Source organism: Liolophura sinensis, chromosome 1 (genome assembly GCF_032854445.1).
Source record: "Liolophura sinensis isolate JHLJ2023 chromosome 1, CUHK_Ljap_v2, whole genome shotgun sequence".
In the NCBI taxonomy this organism is placed as follows: domain Eukaryota; kingdom Metazoa; phylum Mollusca; class Polyplacophora; order Chitonida; family Chitonidae; genus Liolophura; species Liolophura sinensis.
In genome coordinates, this window is record NC_088295.1 from 47936949 (window position 1) to 47954468 (window position 17520).

Consider the following 17520-nt stretch of genomic DNA (forward strand, 5'->3'; position numbering starts at 1 on the left):
CTCCACCTGGCTCTTTAATGCACACATTAACGGACAGTGAATGGAACATGTCCCATTTTGAACAGATAGGACGAGGATTTATTGCTGAGGTGGAGTAACTGACATCGCACTTGTCAACACATTATGTAATAAAAGAATATGTGAAGTAATCGCGTGAAGTAACGCAGATGCAACCAGTGCACATGTCTGTGGTGCAGATGTGTAATTACTGTGGTCGTGTTCATGTTTGTTTATTGAATTGCATTGTGTTGTAATATTTCAGTTGTAATATTCAATTGCAGTGTGTTTTACACCCATACATAAGAATATTTCAGTTGTAATATGGCTATCAATCAGGTAAACCGGTGCCAAAAAGACATTATTGTAGTGTTTAGTTTTCAGATCATGGTGTAAATTTATTTCAGAGAATTTTTTTTTTTGTTTTTAGAATTTTCTTACCATCCACCTTATGTGTGTATACTGTTAAAAAATAGTACATGATATTCTATATAGTTTAGCCATAGCTGTAAATATTCAATGTCTTTATTAAATCAGATAAACAATTTATCGCCTTGATGCTATGACATATCTGATGAAGAAAATTGTGTATATAGACAGGCTTTAGACATTATTTAATTTGTTAAACGATTATATGTTTGACTGAACCACAATCAAATTCATATGCGTTCATGTATCTTCCAGGTAAATGCCTTCACATCAGTGCTACGTTTTGGCAGTTACAGTGACAATTGAGCCGTCAAACTGTATTTCTTGTTCATTTGCATTTACACATTTATATTTTCAAGAAATTGCCAAATGAATGAGAATGCCCCCTATTTGTTTTAACAGTATAGGTACTGATCTGATTTTTTGTTAGTTATTAAATTTGATGGCAGTGTTCGGCTTAAGGCACATTTACATGTGTACAAATATTAAGTGGATCTCTAAAGGCATACATTGTGACAAGCCCCAGAAAAGATTGCTTTTGAAACTTTAATATGCAAATAATGCATTTGTTTTTTGTGGGGTTTTTTTTTGTAAATTACATGTCATATAAAATAAACTTGAAGTGTAAAGCTGATCAAGTTATGATATGTTTATGATTATGAAGGTCCAGAATGATCAGATTTACATATTAACAAAACCAGTTCATGTACTATGATGTACATGTACTATGATGTACATATACTGTGATGTACATGCACTATGATGTACATATACTATGGTGTACATGTACTATGATGTACATGTACTATGGTGTGCGTGTACTATGATGTACATATACTATGATGTACATATACTATGATGTACATGTACTATGATGTACATATACTATGATGTACATGTACTATGATGTAACATATACTGTGATGTACATGTACTATGATGTAGTTGTACTGTGATGTACATGTACTGTGATGTAGTTGAACTGTGATGTACATGTACTGTGATGTAGTTGTACTGTGATGTACATGTACTATGATATACATGTATTATGATTTACATGTACTATGATTTACTTGTACTTACATGTACATTATATTTTTGGTCATGTATTTCCATTCCTGAGGGGATTTGTATTGTTGAGGACACAATTTTGGCATATTAAAGCAGCAGTTTTAGGTACATATGCATCAAATCTGCTTAAAGAACCTGCAGGCAGCAGCGTATGTAGCCTGGCATGGCTGCAGGTTTTACAGCAACTTTCGGATGGTCGTGGTTTTCCCCTTAACTCGGTTTTCTCCCACCATAGTGCTGGCCTCCCGTGTATAAGGGAAATATTCTTGAGTACGGCATAAAACACCAATTAAATAAGTAAATAAATAAACTAAGTGTAATATAGGCAATGACAGATGAAAAGACACTGTTTAACAGTGATATCATAAGTTTATGGTAACTATATAGAGTTTCTTGGCCCACATACAAAGAAAGTTTTGATCATTGATGATAAATTTATTTAGATGAGGTCATTGTGTATGTAGCCCTGGCTTTTTTTGAACCTTGGTCCAGCAGTTTTACATTTGGAATGACAAAACAAGGTACCATTATATAAAAATGTTGTAATGGTTAACTTTAGATCGGGGTGTCCCGATATGTACAAGGACATCAATACACGAATGATATAAAACTGGCATGTAAAGGTCAAGAAACCATGCTGTGGAAACGTGCCAAAAGAAAATTCCACTGCAAATAGAGTTGTAATCTGTTTCCATCGAGGAACTCATAAAACATGCCAAGAGCAGGCATTAAACTGCAATTGGGGACTGCTCTCCCAGGAAATCAAGCTTCTTTTACCTGATTTTTATGCCTGCTGATTCCCAAGAGCATTATTAACGAACATTTTCTTGTTTCGTTATTTTGCAACTATGGCAGTATGGAAGATTTTAAGAATTACCAAGACCTAATTAAAACAAAGATTGGTGGAATTTTTCCATTTCAATTAAACCTCCATGCAGGTGTTCTGTGGTCAAGTGCAAGCAGTTTCGGCTGGGGTCAACATTGTTTGTTGTGCATTATTCTTTTTGCTCTAAAGCATATAACTACATCTGCTCCCACTACCAAAGTTACAACTGCTCTAAGTTTATCCTGCGAATAGACTGGGCAGTTGACCCCAAGTTAAATAAAGAAATAGAGGCTCAAAGTTTGACAATAGAGTATGAAACAAATTAATTGTTAGTTTGAAGAAATAAATTCAGGAGGTATTATCAAGAACATGATTTAAAAAAAAAAGGTAATATATTTTATTGATAGATTGGTAGGCTACTAATTTTAACTAGAATGAAGCAGGTACACCTATAAGAGCTGAGAGCTCAGGGAGTGGTTTTGGCAGATAAAATTTCAATTTTGATTGACATTTGCCAGTTAAAAGGGTTTAGATATTCTTAAAATTTGAAAATTAGTTAAAATGTCATTCATGTATATTCAATCAATGGAAATCTTCCACAGTTACAATGAAAAGTGAATGATTTTGTCATATGTATTATAACCATTAATGATTGTTTCTTGAGAAGAAAGTCTCGATATCTAAAGGGTTTGCTCAACATTTAGTATGGCCACCAAACCTCTAGACCCAGAAAAACTAGCTTTTTTGCTGGCACAAGTTCAAATCCACGGGATAGCATCCACAAAATTTGGATTGAAATGTCAAATGGTCCCTGCTGTAGCAGGGTCACAAGTTTTTATTAATTGAAATAATAATAATCTTTAGGATTTCAGTAGTTGTCCCCACAGGAAACCTGGCTAGACCCCAAATGAATAAGTACACAGGATTTTTGTTAGGTTTATTCTTCACCAGCATGAACGCTGTGTCACCCCTGAAACTTTATTGACATAGAGGTATCCCGACCCTCAGTAGTCTGTAGCAAACCAATTAACCAATTCAGTCAACAGTTGCATGCATGTACAACAAGCCATTATTTCATTAAAATCTATACTTGTGTACTGTAGAAGGGTGTTCGAAAGATTTTAGAGATGTCTTTTGCCAATAAATGTATATTGTACTTGTCAGGGAAATCATTTACATCATCTGTATGTACATGTATGTATGCAGTTATTCTTGATTGTTTTAAAAGTTTTAGGTTGAAGGTATAACTGTGAGCGATAAGCTACGTGTACCTATATAAATGTAGCACATGATATTCTTCATGCCCGTACTACAGGCAGACAGTTAATGGATGTTTCTGAACACACTGTCAAGAAAACAGGCCTCAATTAAATTTCTATCGCATGCATGGATATTGTGCGTATGTTGAATCTTTCTGTGACTTCATCCCATTTGAGAACGTGTAAAACTCCATTCCACTATGCATTAAGAAAAGGAGTCCAAACCGTATGTTCCTGTGTGTTTTTTTTTTTGTGTAGTAATTTTTGACACTTTTAAGTGTAATTGCGTGCTTTAACCACTTACGCAATACAGAGGCACTGCAGCATTACGATTGTAGTGCTTTACGGCAGTTTGGACCCCTTTGTGGGGACCATCTGAGTCTGTAATTGCCTTTACTGGAGTGAAAAAAAGATGAACTCAATTTCTCACATTTCTTTACGTACATGTAGTTCACAGACCAAGTCTAATCCAGTCTTATAGCCAATTTTAGTCCATATTCCAAAGATGTTCTGTTAAATTCTGTCTTGAATCATTTGTCAGTATTCAGTCATTTTGTTTATGTGTTATTGGTAGTAGATTGCTTCCAGAGAACGGTAAATTACCTTTTGAATTTGACAGTATTATGAAAAGTTATATTCTGTGTGCATTGAAAATGCTTGACTACAAAGTACCTTTTGTGGATGTATCGCCAGTTGACATTCCAGATCAGTATTTTCCCAATCTTAGTAGTGTCAGAGCCACACGACTTTATCGCAGTGAGCTATTGCGTTTATCATAAATGTAAAAAGTACAATAAACACACGTGCAGGCATGCAACATCATTTACAGTTACAGATGAATGTCATCTCTGTGAATGACCATGGTGTAGGACTTTGATAAATTCCCATTTGGTCCACAAACATGGCCATTGCGGTAAACATGTACTGTATTTCACCTAAAGTTTTTTAATGTAACAATTCAATTTCAGAAGCATCTAAATTCCTTAAAGTGATGCTTTAATTGTCAGAAGTTTTTTTGATTAGAGTTCAATCAGAATTCTCAAAAAACTTTGTCAGGGTCGATGAATGTTAGAATTAAGCATGGTGTCCCTTGAAAAATGCTATAGTTTAGTTTCGGATAGGTGGAAGACAACAAGTGAGATATTCTAAAGTTAGGTTGAAACCATTTAAGCAAATAAGTGATAAATGATACCCAACTGATGTGTAATGCAATTTGAGTTAGCAGAAAAACATTGTAATCAATGGCCATGCAGCAATTATTGCACGGTACTGGTACCAGTACCTGTAATTGCCTTTGAACCAGAGATGTACGTCTCCTGTTGCTGCAACCATACCTTTTATGTCTCACATTAAATTAAGATACCTAAAGCCGGAAGTATTTTTGTTGTTGGCAGTGTGGAAAAGTTCATAGACCATTTGCTTTGATTCCTGAAGGTCATCACACAGCACTAGTCACATTTATGAAGATTTGTTGGGTTGTTCTGTGCTATTGATTGGTCATGTCTGATTGCACATACAATAAATACTCTGTGTAACTTTATATGCATAAAACCTGTCCACAAGCTGGCACTATGAGCACAAATCCATGTGTAAAATGGGGGTGAGTGATAGAGACATTAGCACCTTACACACATAAAAATCAAATAAAGCAACAGATAACAGTTACAGTGTTTAAAGTCCTCTTTGTACAGTATATAATGGAAGTGTTGTATTTCAATAGTTTCAAAGTTAAAATGGTGCTAGCCTTGGTAGCCTGGCCATGCATATATGAAACCCTTTCCATGTAGACTATTGTTCTGTGAACTTGCATCTTGATTGTTTGTGTTTCTACTACTCCAAAACACATAAAGATCACAGTTTCATAATGTGAATTCCATACAACCATGACAATTAATATGACTCTAGACCAGAGTGTCATTTAAGCTATAATTATTTATTCCTGACAAGGTATATGACTGGCAGACATAAGTAGATTAGTTTCATAAATAACTTTGACAACCATTGGCTTCAGTTTTATCATCGTCTGCTGAAGTATTTGCTCTCAGCAAATCATAGATTATGACAATCCATGAGAAGTTCTTTTGGAGGCCAAACCTGCTTAAGAATCCATTCTAAATTGATATTGCTCAGTAATAGAATGATGTTCCACTCTGCCAACTGTTAGGTTTTCAGCTTGTGAAATTGAATGTACATAATATGGTAATTAATTACACTGACAAATTTGATTGGTTGAATTTGAATACCTGTAAGCATATTTACTTGTACATGTGGCTACACTGTAAGGATTTGGGGTGAATGCAATGTACTCTTCTAGTGCTTTATGGTATACATGTGCAGTAAAGTACTGTAAAATTTTCCCCCCAAATTTGCAAATAAATCTCACTAAACATCACTTTTGGTGTTGAAATTCAAAATTTTCAGTAGGATATCATCCTACCTTCCAAACACATCTCAAACTCTTGAAATCTGGAAAAATTTACAATTTAGTCATGGGCAAAATTTTTGGTTATTTACCATATGTCATTTTGGCTTTGTATTTGGGCCGATGTACATGATCTCAATCATGTAGAGAAATATATCTGACTAAGAGGATGGCAGAATCTTTTGTATATGTGATTTTCTGTAACGTGGTATAAGATAAATTTGTGTCCGCGTGAAAGTTTTAGCTTCTTTGTGTCAGTGTTTAAGTGCTTATGTCAAAATCCAAAAAACACAAATAAACAGACAGCACAGTTTATTGACACCTGTAGGCGTACTATAGTCTGTATAGGAAACTCATTTATTCAGGTGAGTTACTGTAATTTTAGTTCGAATGCAGGTGGTGTTTTTAATGGTAGAAGTTTCATTTTCATGCGCAGTACAGTATGTTCTTGGCTTTGGCCATTTATAGACAAAATGTTCAAGATGCCAGGTGGGTTGAAGTTAACAAGAGATTTATTGGACATAATTATGAGGGTTCGTGTGGCCTCAGCTGGACAACATCAGTTCTTGTTTTTAAATTCAGGTTGATTGATAATATTCACGTACAAAGTCTCTGTACTGTATTGAAGACGGATGCAGCCACTCGCATTCTGGAGCCACGTCTTTTAATGCAAGTGGGTCGAAAACTCGAGAGTCGGGTTTTACAACAAGACACGCAAGTCGAGAATTTTAGAATGTGAGATTAGATAAACCTCTGTGATGTTATTGCTGATCTTACGCAGTTTGTCGAAAATCGAGCGAAAATAGCTGAAAAAAAGCATATTATTTTTCGCTAATCGCACATTCTCGAGCTTTCGACTGTCCCGTCACAAAACCCACGGGTCGACAACATGAGAGTCGAAAGGACCAAAAAAACGGGGGATTTTTGCAGATATTCTTGCATGATATTTAATAAACTGCTTGAGATTAGCAATAATATCGCGAGGTTTCAGTAATCTCGCATTCTGTAGTTCTCGATTCATAAAACCCATGGTTCAAGATTAGGCAAAATCACGCGATTTTATCTGCGTGGTTTTTTGTTAATCTCCACTCTCGAGTTCTTGACCCACATGTATTAAAAAGACGCGGCTCCATTGGCCGCATCCGTTGTCCATAGTACTGTGGTCTGTGTTCTGTTACTAAGATAGTTTCTAAACCGATTTATACACTTTTGTTGGTGCAAACATATTTAGGCCTTAATAAGGAAGTCAACGCATCGATCATCATGTAAATGTAAAAGGTTTCACAAGATTTCAACCCATTTGCCGGAATCTTTGTCAAGTGGGTTGAAAGCTTGTTACAACTTTTTACATTTGCATGGTGATTGATGCCTTGACTTCATTATTGTCATTGAATCCCCATACGTATGGCAATTGGTTAAAGACAGTATAGAATTTTTAACCTTTGCTGAGCATTATCCTCAGTGTAACAGTTAATGGACAGGGACTTTGTATGTTGGTGGTTAACCCTGGGCATATATAACCACTATGTTTTTCTCTTCTCATAAAACCAACTGCTACATAAATACTGGGTATTGCATGTACATGTACCTGCAAATGTGACTGTTCCATCTCTATGCTATAATGCTTTCTCAGAAATGCTTGCCTGAGCTGTGTTGAAGTGAAATTCCACCTTTTTCGGCATTTTGACCTTAAAAGAGGAAGTTGTAACTTTGTCGCTTGGCATTCAGCATGAAAGGGATAGTGTAACGATTAGTTGACCCACATCAGTATAATGACTCGAGCGGGGCGGCTTACTTGCCTTCAGTAAGTTGTATCAGTGAAGCAACACTAGAGAAAAGAGCGGTGGAAATTCGTCCTGCAACAAGGAGGCACATTACATGCACTCTAAGGATTCCTTCGTCATCATATGACTGAAAAATTGTTAAGTATGATGTTAAACCCCAAAAACTCACTCACTCACTCACTCACTCTTGGTATTTTAATAATATACATCTACCATATTTCACCCAAAGTTGAGCGTTTTTCAAGTGACATATTTTGCTTGTTTATGATTCATTCGTCCTTCTTATGGTCACTTTAAGGGGATTGTGGGAGGGGGGGGGCAAAAGTTTGATTCATTTTCTGATCAGAAAAACTCAAGTGTTAACATCAAAAGTATTAGTTTTAGGTGTTTAAATGTTTAAACTTAATAATATGAAATATAGGTCCAACCAAAGATGACTATATAGCTATCAGTCTGCCTGGTATTCTGCATGTAAAATGATGGACAGAGTGGGAAGTTTTTATAGACAGAAAAGATGGTTTGACCTTAAGCTGGGCATGAAAAACTGACAAATGGTCCTGACATGGAAGCTAGGTGCACTAGTAATTAATTCTCGTGGTCACATGTGCACTGGAGCCCTCACCAGGCATATAGATTTATTGCCATTATTAAACTGGACAGGGTGTTGGAAATTTACTTTCACTTTTAAACCAATGCTTCTGATGAGTAGTGCGATGAGAATTTACCGTATGCCGGCTGCCATTTGTTTTTAGATTGATCATTTAATATACATGTACATATAGCTTAAGCTTCAGTAAGTATACATCTTGCATATATAATTATCTTGAAAACTGATGTTGTCAGTTTTGATCAAAGTAAGCCATTCAGGCATTGTCTGCAATTGAGTATTAAGAATCACCATTCCACAAAAAATTTTGCCAAGTGAGATTTGTACAAAAATTTGTCTTTTCTTAATGGTATATTCAACTTAGTTGCGCCATGAAACCACAGTGGACTTAAGTTCTTTGAGAGATGTTAGTTTTTTCTAAAGATAATCTTCACCATTTGGAGTAGATCAGTAGATTGCAAATGTGATTCTATGAATAGGGGTATATAATTAATTGTTCAGGGCTTAGGAGCTCTAAAAAGTGTTATGTTTTTTTCAATGCTTTCTCTATTCTTGGATGGATGCCTGTGCCATGAAGATACTTCCCTGAGCGCCCCATGCCTTGTCTGGTGTCCACGGTGACAGACTTCGTATGCCGTGGATCAATGGTCCGTTTCACAACACATCTGAACATGTGAGAGATTTACGGGCCATAAATCTAGTACTTAAGGTGTAGTCTCACACCAGATTTAATTACACTATTGATTGATTAATTTAAACATCCCACATGCTGCATGTATATCGGTCCATGCGGCTCTATATATATAACATAGTTTCCAGGATAATTCTTACTCGTGTCATTGTCAAACCAATTCAGGTGCATTTTAATACTTCATTGTATCTGTATGTCAAATAAACCATTCAGTTTTCCTGCAAATTTAATATATTTAATGACCATACAATCTTTAGCCATTCATGAGCAGATCAGAATGCTTCATAATTGCTATTATTAAAAATACATCTATATACTGTGCTATAGTTATCATATATATGCGTATATTTATTTGATTGATGGTTACCAGTATATCGAAGAATTTTGTACTAATATGATAGTTGCCATCTTGAAGGGTGGAGAATGAACCATCAACCTTTGACAAGATACTGGTGAAATTTAAGTTTTCCATGGTTGAGATGTACTTCGTATTGGTGGAAGGCAGAATGGTCGCCATTGAAATTCATGTAAAACCATTTGAGGATATGTTTTTTTTCTAATGCAAAATTTAAAAAAAAAATATGGCTATACATTTGATTTATTTTTAACTTCCTCACAGTGTTTTGTGACATGAATCAGATTGTAATGCTCCCAATCCAGCGTAACTTAGAATTGCACTTCTGGTCGGGCGTGATAGATCACCACTAACATCTGTCTGGCATCGTCTCTATGTAAGTGCTGGTAATGGGAAATCTGTGTGCTGGAGAAACTTTGCATCTTGACGCATGTTTTAATCTCTGCAAACTCTGATGATCCTGTGTGATTGAAATCGCACTTTGTCTGATTTCTAGAAGCCTCGATCCATTCAGATTACCAAAGGCAATTGCCAAGAGAGGGAGCAAGACCTTATACAGCTGCACCTTGGGTATAATTTGAGGGAGGTAATTCAGAGCAGAGCCCATAATTCAGATTCTGCGTCAAGGTGTATGTGTATCATGATGTTTATTGATTATAAACTTCCTGTTCTCACTGATTGTATAATAATATCGCATTGCAACAATAAGACATATTTACTTTTCAGGCGGTGGCTATTATTTCTGAATCAGTTGAAATGTTGCAAGATTTCAAGACTAGATTCACCTATGCTTTAGTCTAGTGGTGACATGCTTGCTTCCTTCAATATCCGTGTCATTGAAATTCTACATTTTAAATCATATTCCAGTTCTCCAGGTGAGTGTAGTTGTTATAATGCACAGAATAAAAAGCAAATGTGGACACTGTCTTTATATACCACTGGTATCACACACTTGAGGGAAAGTTTGTCGGTAACCTTGGCACTCTGGTTTCCTCCATCTATAAAATTGACCGCCATCAGGTAAAATTAAAGCCATATTTTTTCTTGACTATGGCATTAAACAAGTAACAATCAAATGAAGTTTCTTTTCTCATTAATTCTGATGCTCATATTTTTTATCCAAATGTACATGCAGTTCCTGTTTTGATATTTATAGGGTTTGGATTGGATAAAAGTGGCTATGTTTGATTTTGACAGGCTGTTGCATTCAAATGTCACAAACTGGAATGGGTTCTGCTCAGAATTGTGTAATCAAAAAACACATTGCTTTAGATTCACTTATTCATTGTGCAATAAAGTTTTTTTTTTCCAATTATAAAAACCAACAGTTTGCCGAAATCAGTCATGTTTTATTTGTGAGTACCATCCGTAGTCTGTGAACTTATCAGGGTTGATGCCATTTTTTCTTGCGACTAGTTCAGAAGGTCAAATTACATCACACCTTTAATTGCACAGCACAGATTTTTTTTTAACATGAGAAGTAGGATTATGTAAGAGTTTTAAACAAGGGGTAGGAAACATCGGGTTAACTTGCGCATGGCTAATTCTGATGGCTGTTTACCAAACACTTCAAACTCTGGCATCAAGTGGTTTGTTTGATCCAAGCCTGACACGGTAAAGATTATTTTGATTGCATGGCCCTGAAGTCCCATCGATCATTCAGTCAATCTGCTTTTCTTTGTGCATGGATGACAAAGCTATTTGTCAATTTTATTGGTGCTGTCAGTATGTCTGCTAATAGTTTTTTTTTTTTGGTTAAGTTCAGGGTTAGGTTTTTATCAGGTTGCGTTTTGTCATCTGTGTCAATCTCTGGCATCTGGTAAACAGAATTTTTACTGTCAAGTGAATCTTCAATGCTTCCATCTGTCTTTGCTCAGGTTACACTATGCTGTGGGGTTCACCTCTTCAGCTATCGATTGACACTTTTTTTATCAAGGCAATATCCGGCTGAAAATCCAATGAACTTTGAGATTTGGGAAGTGAGGGTGGGTGAGAGAGGCGGCCATGATATTGTCTACAGAAAAGCTGTTTTGGTCAATTACTGGATATCTGCCAGGTCTCATCCAACAGGTCCAATCTATAATTTCATTTGAGGAACATCCAAGTCACCATTCTATACACGTTATTGCATTAATTACTATAAAAGTGTGCTTGTCATCTTGACTCATTTTCCACCAAATCTATGGCACTCTTTACAGTTGCTGGTGGGAATGCTTAGCGGGACACTTCCTTTCTTGTTGAGACAAAATATTGATTGATAACATAGCGGGAGGCAGGACTGATGGCCATAAAGGCCTTATTGATGTTATAAATATATCTAAGGCTTATCCCCAGCACTTCTCAGATTTCTGCCTTGGCAGCTTTACCGAAGTCAGTGTACATGTACAGAAATTGTATAGCACCCACTATTAGACACTCCTCTATGATGATGAGTGAAATCTTTTGGATTTGTATGTACATATACGATTGAGGGGCATCTGTGGCCGAGGTGACTCCTGCCAGCGTGGTGTAATGACCCATGAGCCTTTCACTAATGCAGTGGCTGTGAGTTCAAGTGCTGCTCATATACTCGCTTCCTCTCCGGCCGCACATAGGACGGTTGATCTGTCAGCAACCTGTGGATGGTCATGGGTTGACTGCGTAATGCTGGCCGCTGTCGTATATGTGAAATATTCTTGAGTACGGCGTTAAAACATCAATCGCATAAATATGTACGATGGAATATAATATGTTCTAACATGTAGTGCTCATGCAGCCTGTGTTGGGAAAAGCTACAGTGGGAAGCTTTGCTTACTGCCTAAAATAATATGATCAGGACCTTTAAAGTTGTATAGTTCATCGTTCATTCCTATATCTTTACAGTGAGGATTTCAGTTGTGGGAAAATTAACAGCTAATACAGTGCTTTCATGTAACAAGCGAACATCGGTCGATCTATCTTGGACCCTAATCAAGCCAATTATTGAAGTTGCTTTGAAAAATGGCACCCCATTTGTCATTGAGGTTGACAGTATGTAAACATCAGGGCCCAATTGTGCAAAAATGTATTGGCTTACATTGTTATTATGTCATATTTTATATAAATTTAGAATTATAACCAGATTCAGCAGACAATGCAGGTCTCTAAACTCACCAGCTGCAGATTAAGCTCGTGTTTAATTAACTGTTACATAAATAAGTTTTGGGAAAAGTACAAAATTGTTGATTTGGCTTAAATTAAATTAGGTATGAAATTTTAAAACAGTTTTGAACAACCAGATTGTGTAATGTACATGTAAGCTGTTAACTATTCGTACTATGGATAACATCAAAATTAAAGACCTTATGCTACAAAGTACATTTTTACATCAATTGTACTTGTATATCTATACTGTTGTATTCCACTACAATGGTATTATGTTGTAATAATGCCATACTGAACGATTGTTCATTTAATATACCATGAATATCAGTTTTACACTTGGAAGAAATTGGTGAACTTGGCCTAGGATGTACATCATGTACATGTGACTAACGAACTGTTGATTAAAGGCTTCATTGAAACCTACAATGAAGTTGGGGCCTCCGTGGCCCAGTTGGTTAGCACGTTAGCGCAGCGTAATGACCTAGGAGCCACTCACCAATGCGGTCGCTGTGAGTTCAAGTCCAGTTTCCTTTATCATTTTGCTTGTGCTCTATAACTGATACAGCAAATCCCAGTTACTGCTCGAAATCAAATAAATTACTGCACATACATGTAATTATTGGTTAGTTCCATTAGTACACTTATTTTTAGAATTGTACATGTATGGTGGTACAGTTATAATGTTAAAATATGTATTTAATATTCGTATTTGAATTTCAGTGAAACCATGAGAGAATTGTTCAACTCATTGGACAATGTGGTATACATGTGGGATAGAGGCCTGTATCTTCAGATTGTTGTCTGTGTCTTTCTCGAAGGATGTTTTGCATCACATTACAGAATGTCAGTCAATTTGCCAACATTGATGTGAAGCTATGAAAGTAGATGTACCTTATGATTCCTCAGCCTTATCACATATGTAAGAGCAACTTTCAGTCTTATGCACCTTGTTAAATTGATTTTGGAGACAAAACTCCATTAGTTGGGTTGGCAAATTTCTGGGCTTCAAAAAAAGTATCATATATAGAATAATGCCTTCAAAGTATGCTTGAATAAACACCATGCAAAAATATTAAAGAATTACCAAACTGTATTTCACATGAATTTTGACCTGTGAAAATGCATTTTCACAAGATAAAGCCCTTAAAAGGATACTTTTTATGCCCACACTCAGAATGTGTCACTGTAAAAATGCTAAACTTTAGGTAAAGTTACAAGCAATATCACGAAGTAGACCAAGTCAAGAGAAAAATGAATTTTGCCTTCCGAGAACATTAATGTCTTGGAACTTGGTAAATTATGACTTCCTCGAAGTCTCTTGATATTGACTCAAGAAAAGGGCCATGAAGCTTATTTCGTTGATTCTGACTGATCTCAGTGGACAGTGGGGGAAGGTCCAGATTTGTGGTGAAGGAAAAAAAAATGTCATTTGTCAAAGGGAAAGATATGAATGTCAAACATGTGTCAGCAGAAAAGAAAATGTCTGTCAAACAGAGGAAATTTTTCAATTAAAGCAAGGAGATGCCTCTTGGAAAGAAGGCTTGCTGTCAAATATGAAAGAAGTAAACTATTGATGGATGTATAGAAAAAAGTTACTGTAACTTTGGAAAATGGAGAAAAAAAATTTTGCCATTATCAAAATGGAATATTGTTGACAAAGCAAAGTTATTTGTCAAAGCACTGCATAATCAATGTGGGGCCCAGTTTCATTAACTGTATTCAATGATTATTACTATTGTGTCAGTTAATGTTCATCACAGATTTTTTATTGAAGCAAATGAAATTATACATGTATGCTGTATTCGGTGTAATGTTCAAATAATTTGCAACAGAATTAAGACATCACTGAAACCGTTGCAGAACTATTTCCACACTTGTGGAAGTTTCACATTTTTATATTTTACTCTTCTCATGTTTTGGATCTTTGCTGGCGGTTTTTGTAATTTTTTTTTTCTTCTTTTGATTGGTGTTACTTAAGAATATTTCACTTAAAGCTGTCTTCAGCATTGCATGCCGTACAAATATGTGTGATAGATTTACATCAGATATACAAATGCATGGTTGTGGGTCCCTAGGCTCTGCCCGGTTTCCTCCCAACATAAGGCCAGCCGCCTTTGCATAAGTGAAATACATGTATTCTTGAGTAAGGCATAAAACACCAATCAGATAAATAAATATTACATGTGTATATTCAAATGATTTTGTCACCCTGATATAGCTGTAATACTGCCGATGTGGTTTTAAATCACATTAATTATTCATTCAAATGATTTTGATGTTGATTATTAGTAGTTTTTAGTATTTTTATCACTCCTGTCAATAATTTTACTTTTTCTTTTGGCTCATGTGGTGTGTGTCCACAGTACATGTATGTGGCGCCTGCCATTGAGAACCTCGACATGCTCGGTGTCACGTATGTTATGTTACAGTGAACACCACGCGATGTACTGTATAGTTCGTTTAATGTGCTGGTGAAACGTTGTCCGTGTCACCGGTCAAATATTCGGGTGTATTAATTATGGCTGCATGTTTGGTTTGATAAGATATGGTCTGATATACCATACACCTTAGGCTTCTCAGATTACAGGAGACTTGTTATTTCATGTTTTTTTTCACCACACATGTAATTTTCAAGATTTGTGTTGGCAGTTGAAAAAGTGTGTGGTAAATTTGCCTCCCAAGCACATGCGGATCCTTTTGTTTGGCCAGACAACCTTTTCAGTTCCTTCCTAGAGCAGACTGTATAGGTATAGATCCGTGGAACGCATGTACACCAGACCTTAATTGTATTTGGTGTCGTCTCAGGAATGAGCTGGCTGGCGCCATGATGCTGTAGAAAGATTCTATTATTTAGCCGACAAAAATTGAATTAATTCAAGATGTTGAAAGTCAGTCTAGAGGCAGGGTGTAGTGCGTAATTAAGTAAAGTTCATGTTTGGCCTGGCGTGATTTGAATGAGGACCAGCTAATCATTGGCTTACAACTGAACGTTTGTGTCTACATAGCCCTGCTGTGGATGGCAGTGATGGAGAGCTGTGCCAATACCATGTAACCCAACTAATCCTTCAACTGTATAACTTAACTGAATTGTGTCTGCATGGGTGCTTGGTCAGTGTAAAATGCCCTGCAGGACTGACCAAGGTACATGTGCCCGACCAGGGAGGCCTAAAGTATTATGTGAGCACACAGAATTGTTCCCTTTGGTCAGTGTTAAACCTTGTCTCATTAACCCCTGAAGTAAAATGGCTCAGAAAATTCTCACCATGTTGACTGCTCAGATGACCCCTGTAAATTTGTAAGAATTGACGTTATAAATAAACGTCAGAATTAAAAGCTTTACTGTGTTTTGTAGATTTTGCATTAAACTAAAAAAGCAGCCTAAGACTAGCATAAAACCGTATTCACATGGTGTGCAATGTATGTGTCGACTTGTGAAATTGGACGAAATCAGTTGAGAGTAGGACAATTTATTTCTGTTTTGTAAGCCCTGTTCATACAATGTGATCTGTTGAATTCTGCATGACATTCTATCATGTAAGTAAGTACCAGCCCCTGATAGCACAGTGGGTAGAGCGTCCGCTTCGGGAGGGGTAGATCCAGGGTCAGTCCTGGGTCGAGTCAACCCTAAGACTTTAAAAGAGGAAGTTTTAACTTCCTCGCTTGGCGTTCAGCACGAAGGGGATAGTGCAACAACTGGTTGACCCGTATCAGTATAATGGCTCGGGCGGGACTCTTACTTGACTTCAGTAAGGCGTCTCAGTGAAGCAGCACTAGATGAAAGAGCGGTGGAAAGCCGTCCTGCAACAAGGAGGCACATTACATGCACTATAAGGATTCCTTTGTCGTCATATGACTGAAAAATTGTTAAGTACGACGTTAAAGCCCAAGCACTCACTCACTCACTATCACTATACTTGCTGTTGATTAACAAAGAAAAGGTTTATACATGTATCTGAAGTTGTGTAAAACCTTAATAGCAGAGTGTTGTGCAGTAATTACTGTAAATCTCGGTCTATCCCTCTAATTTATTAGAAAGGTAATTTATACTCTCCATGGCTTTGCAACCCTACAAAGTGTTAATCTTGAGAGGCAGAGATAATGACAGCCAGCTCTGATGTATATTGAGACGCAAACTTCAACAATCCCAGGTTCAATCCCAGATGGTCTGTCTCTCTGCCAGTATTTGGCCCATACCATATGCAGATATCAAGCAAGGAAGTACTTGTAGCAATAATTCTTTAAAATTTTAATTTCATACATGTATAGGTATATACAGCATATGAGACAAAATGTGTGTTAAAATTTTATATCATTGTAGTTTTAAAAGGGAAGTTTCAAGTTTGAACTCTTTTATGGCTAAAGGTAAAACCATCCTACTGTTTTGTGTTACTTGTCTGAAATGTTAAGCAACTAATTTTGATTAAATTTGCTATATATAACATAAGCATCTGAAAAAATTTCACAAAAAATTATTTAACTTGGACAAACCTTGGAGAAAGCTAAGGAACTGATCAAGGTTCTGTGAATTGACGTAAGAAGGTTCAGAAGGAAATTAAGATGTATCATTTGTGCCTCAGGCACACGGCGAGAAAGATGATAAAAAAAGCTCATTTCGATATTTACTTACATATGATACCCCCATATAAGTGAACCTGGATACTTTAGAAAAGAATTTGGATGCTGTAAATATAATGTATCACTAAGGTGAACTAGATGGAAAAGGGTTGGTGTTCTGTTTTCCCGGAATAATTTAGAACACGCAGGCATCCTAATGAAATTTAAAACCTTTCCTGAAATAATACGTACATGTACATGTGTATTTTGATATTTCCTTTGACAGGAAAAGTGTACAATGTGACTCCATATATGGATTTCCACCCCGGAGGTGTGGATGAACTGATGCGAGGTGTGGGTAAAGACGGGACACAGTTGTTTGATGAGGTATGTACCATTTAG

The 17520-nt window shown here is 36.4% G+C and overlaps 1 protein-coding gene across 2 annotated transcripts in view; it reads left to right on the forward strand.

The window, feature by feature from the left end:
- Positions 1–17520, forward strand: part of LOC135482135 (cytochrome b5 reductase 4-like) — a 62171-nt gene that overhangs the window by 13369 nt on the left and 31282 nt on the right. For both annotated transcript variants that reach the window (XM_064761984.1, XM_064761985.1), the window contains exon 3: positions 17405–17505. In XM_064761984.1, the coding sequence (XP_064618054.1) occupies positions 17405–17505 (101 nt within the window). The remainder of the gene's footprint in view (positions 1–17404; positions 17506–17520) is intronic.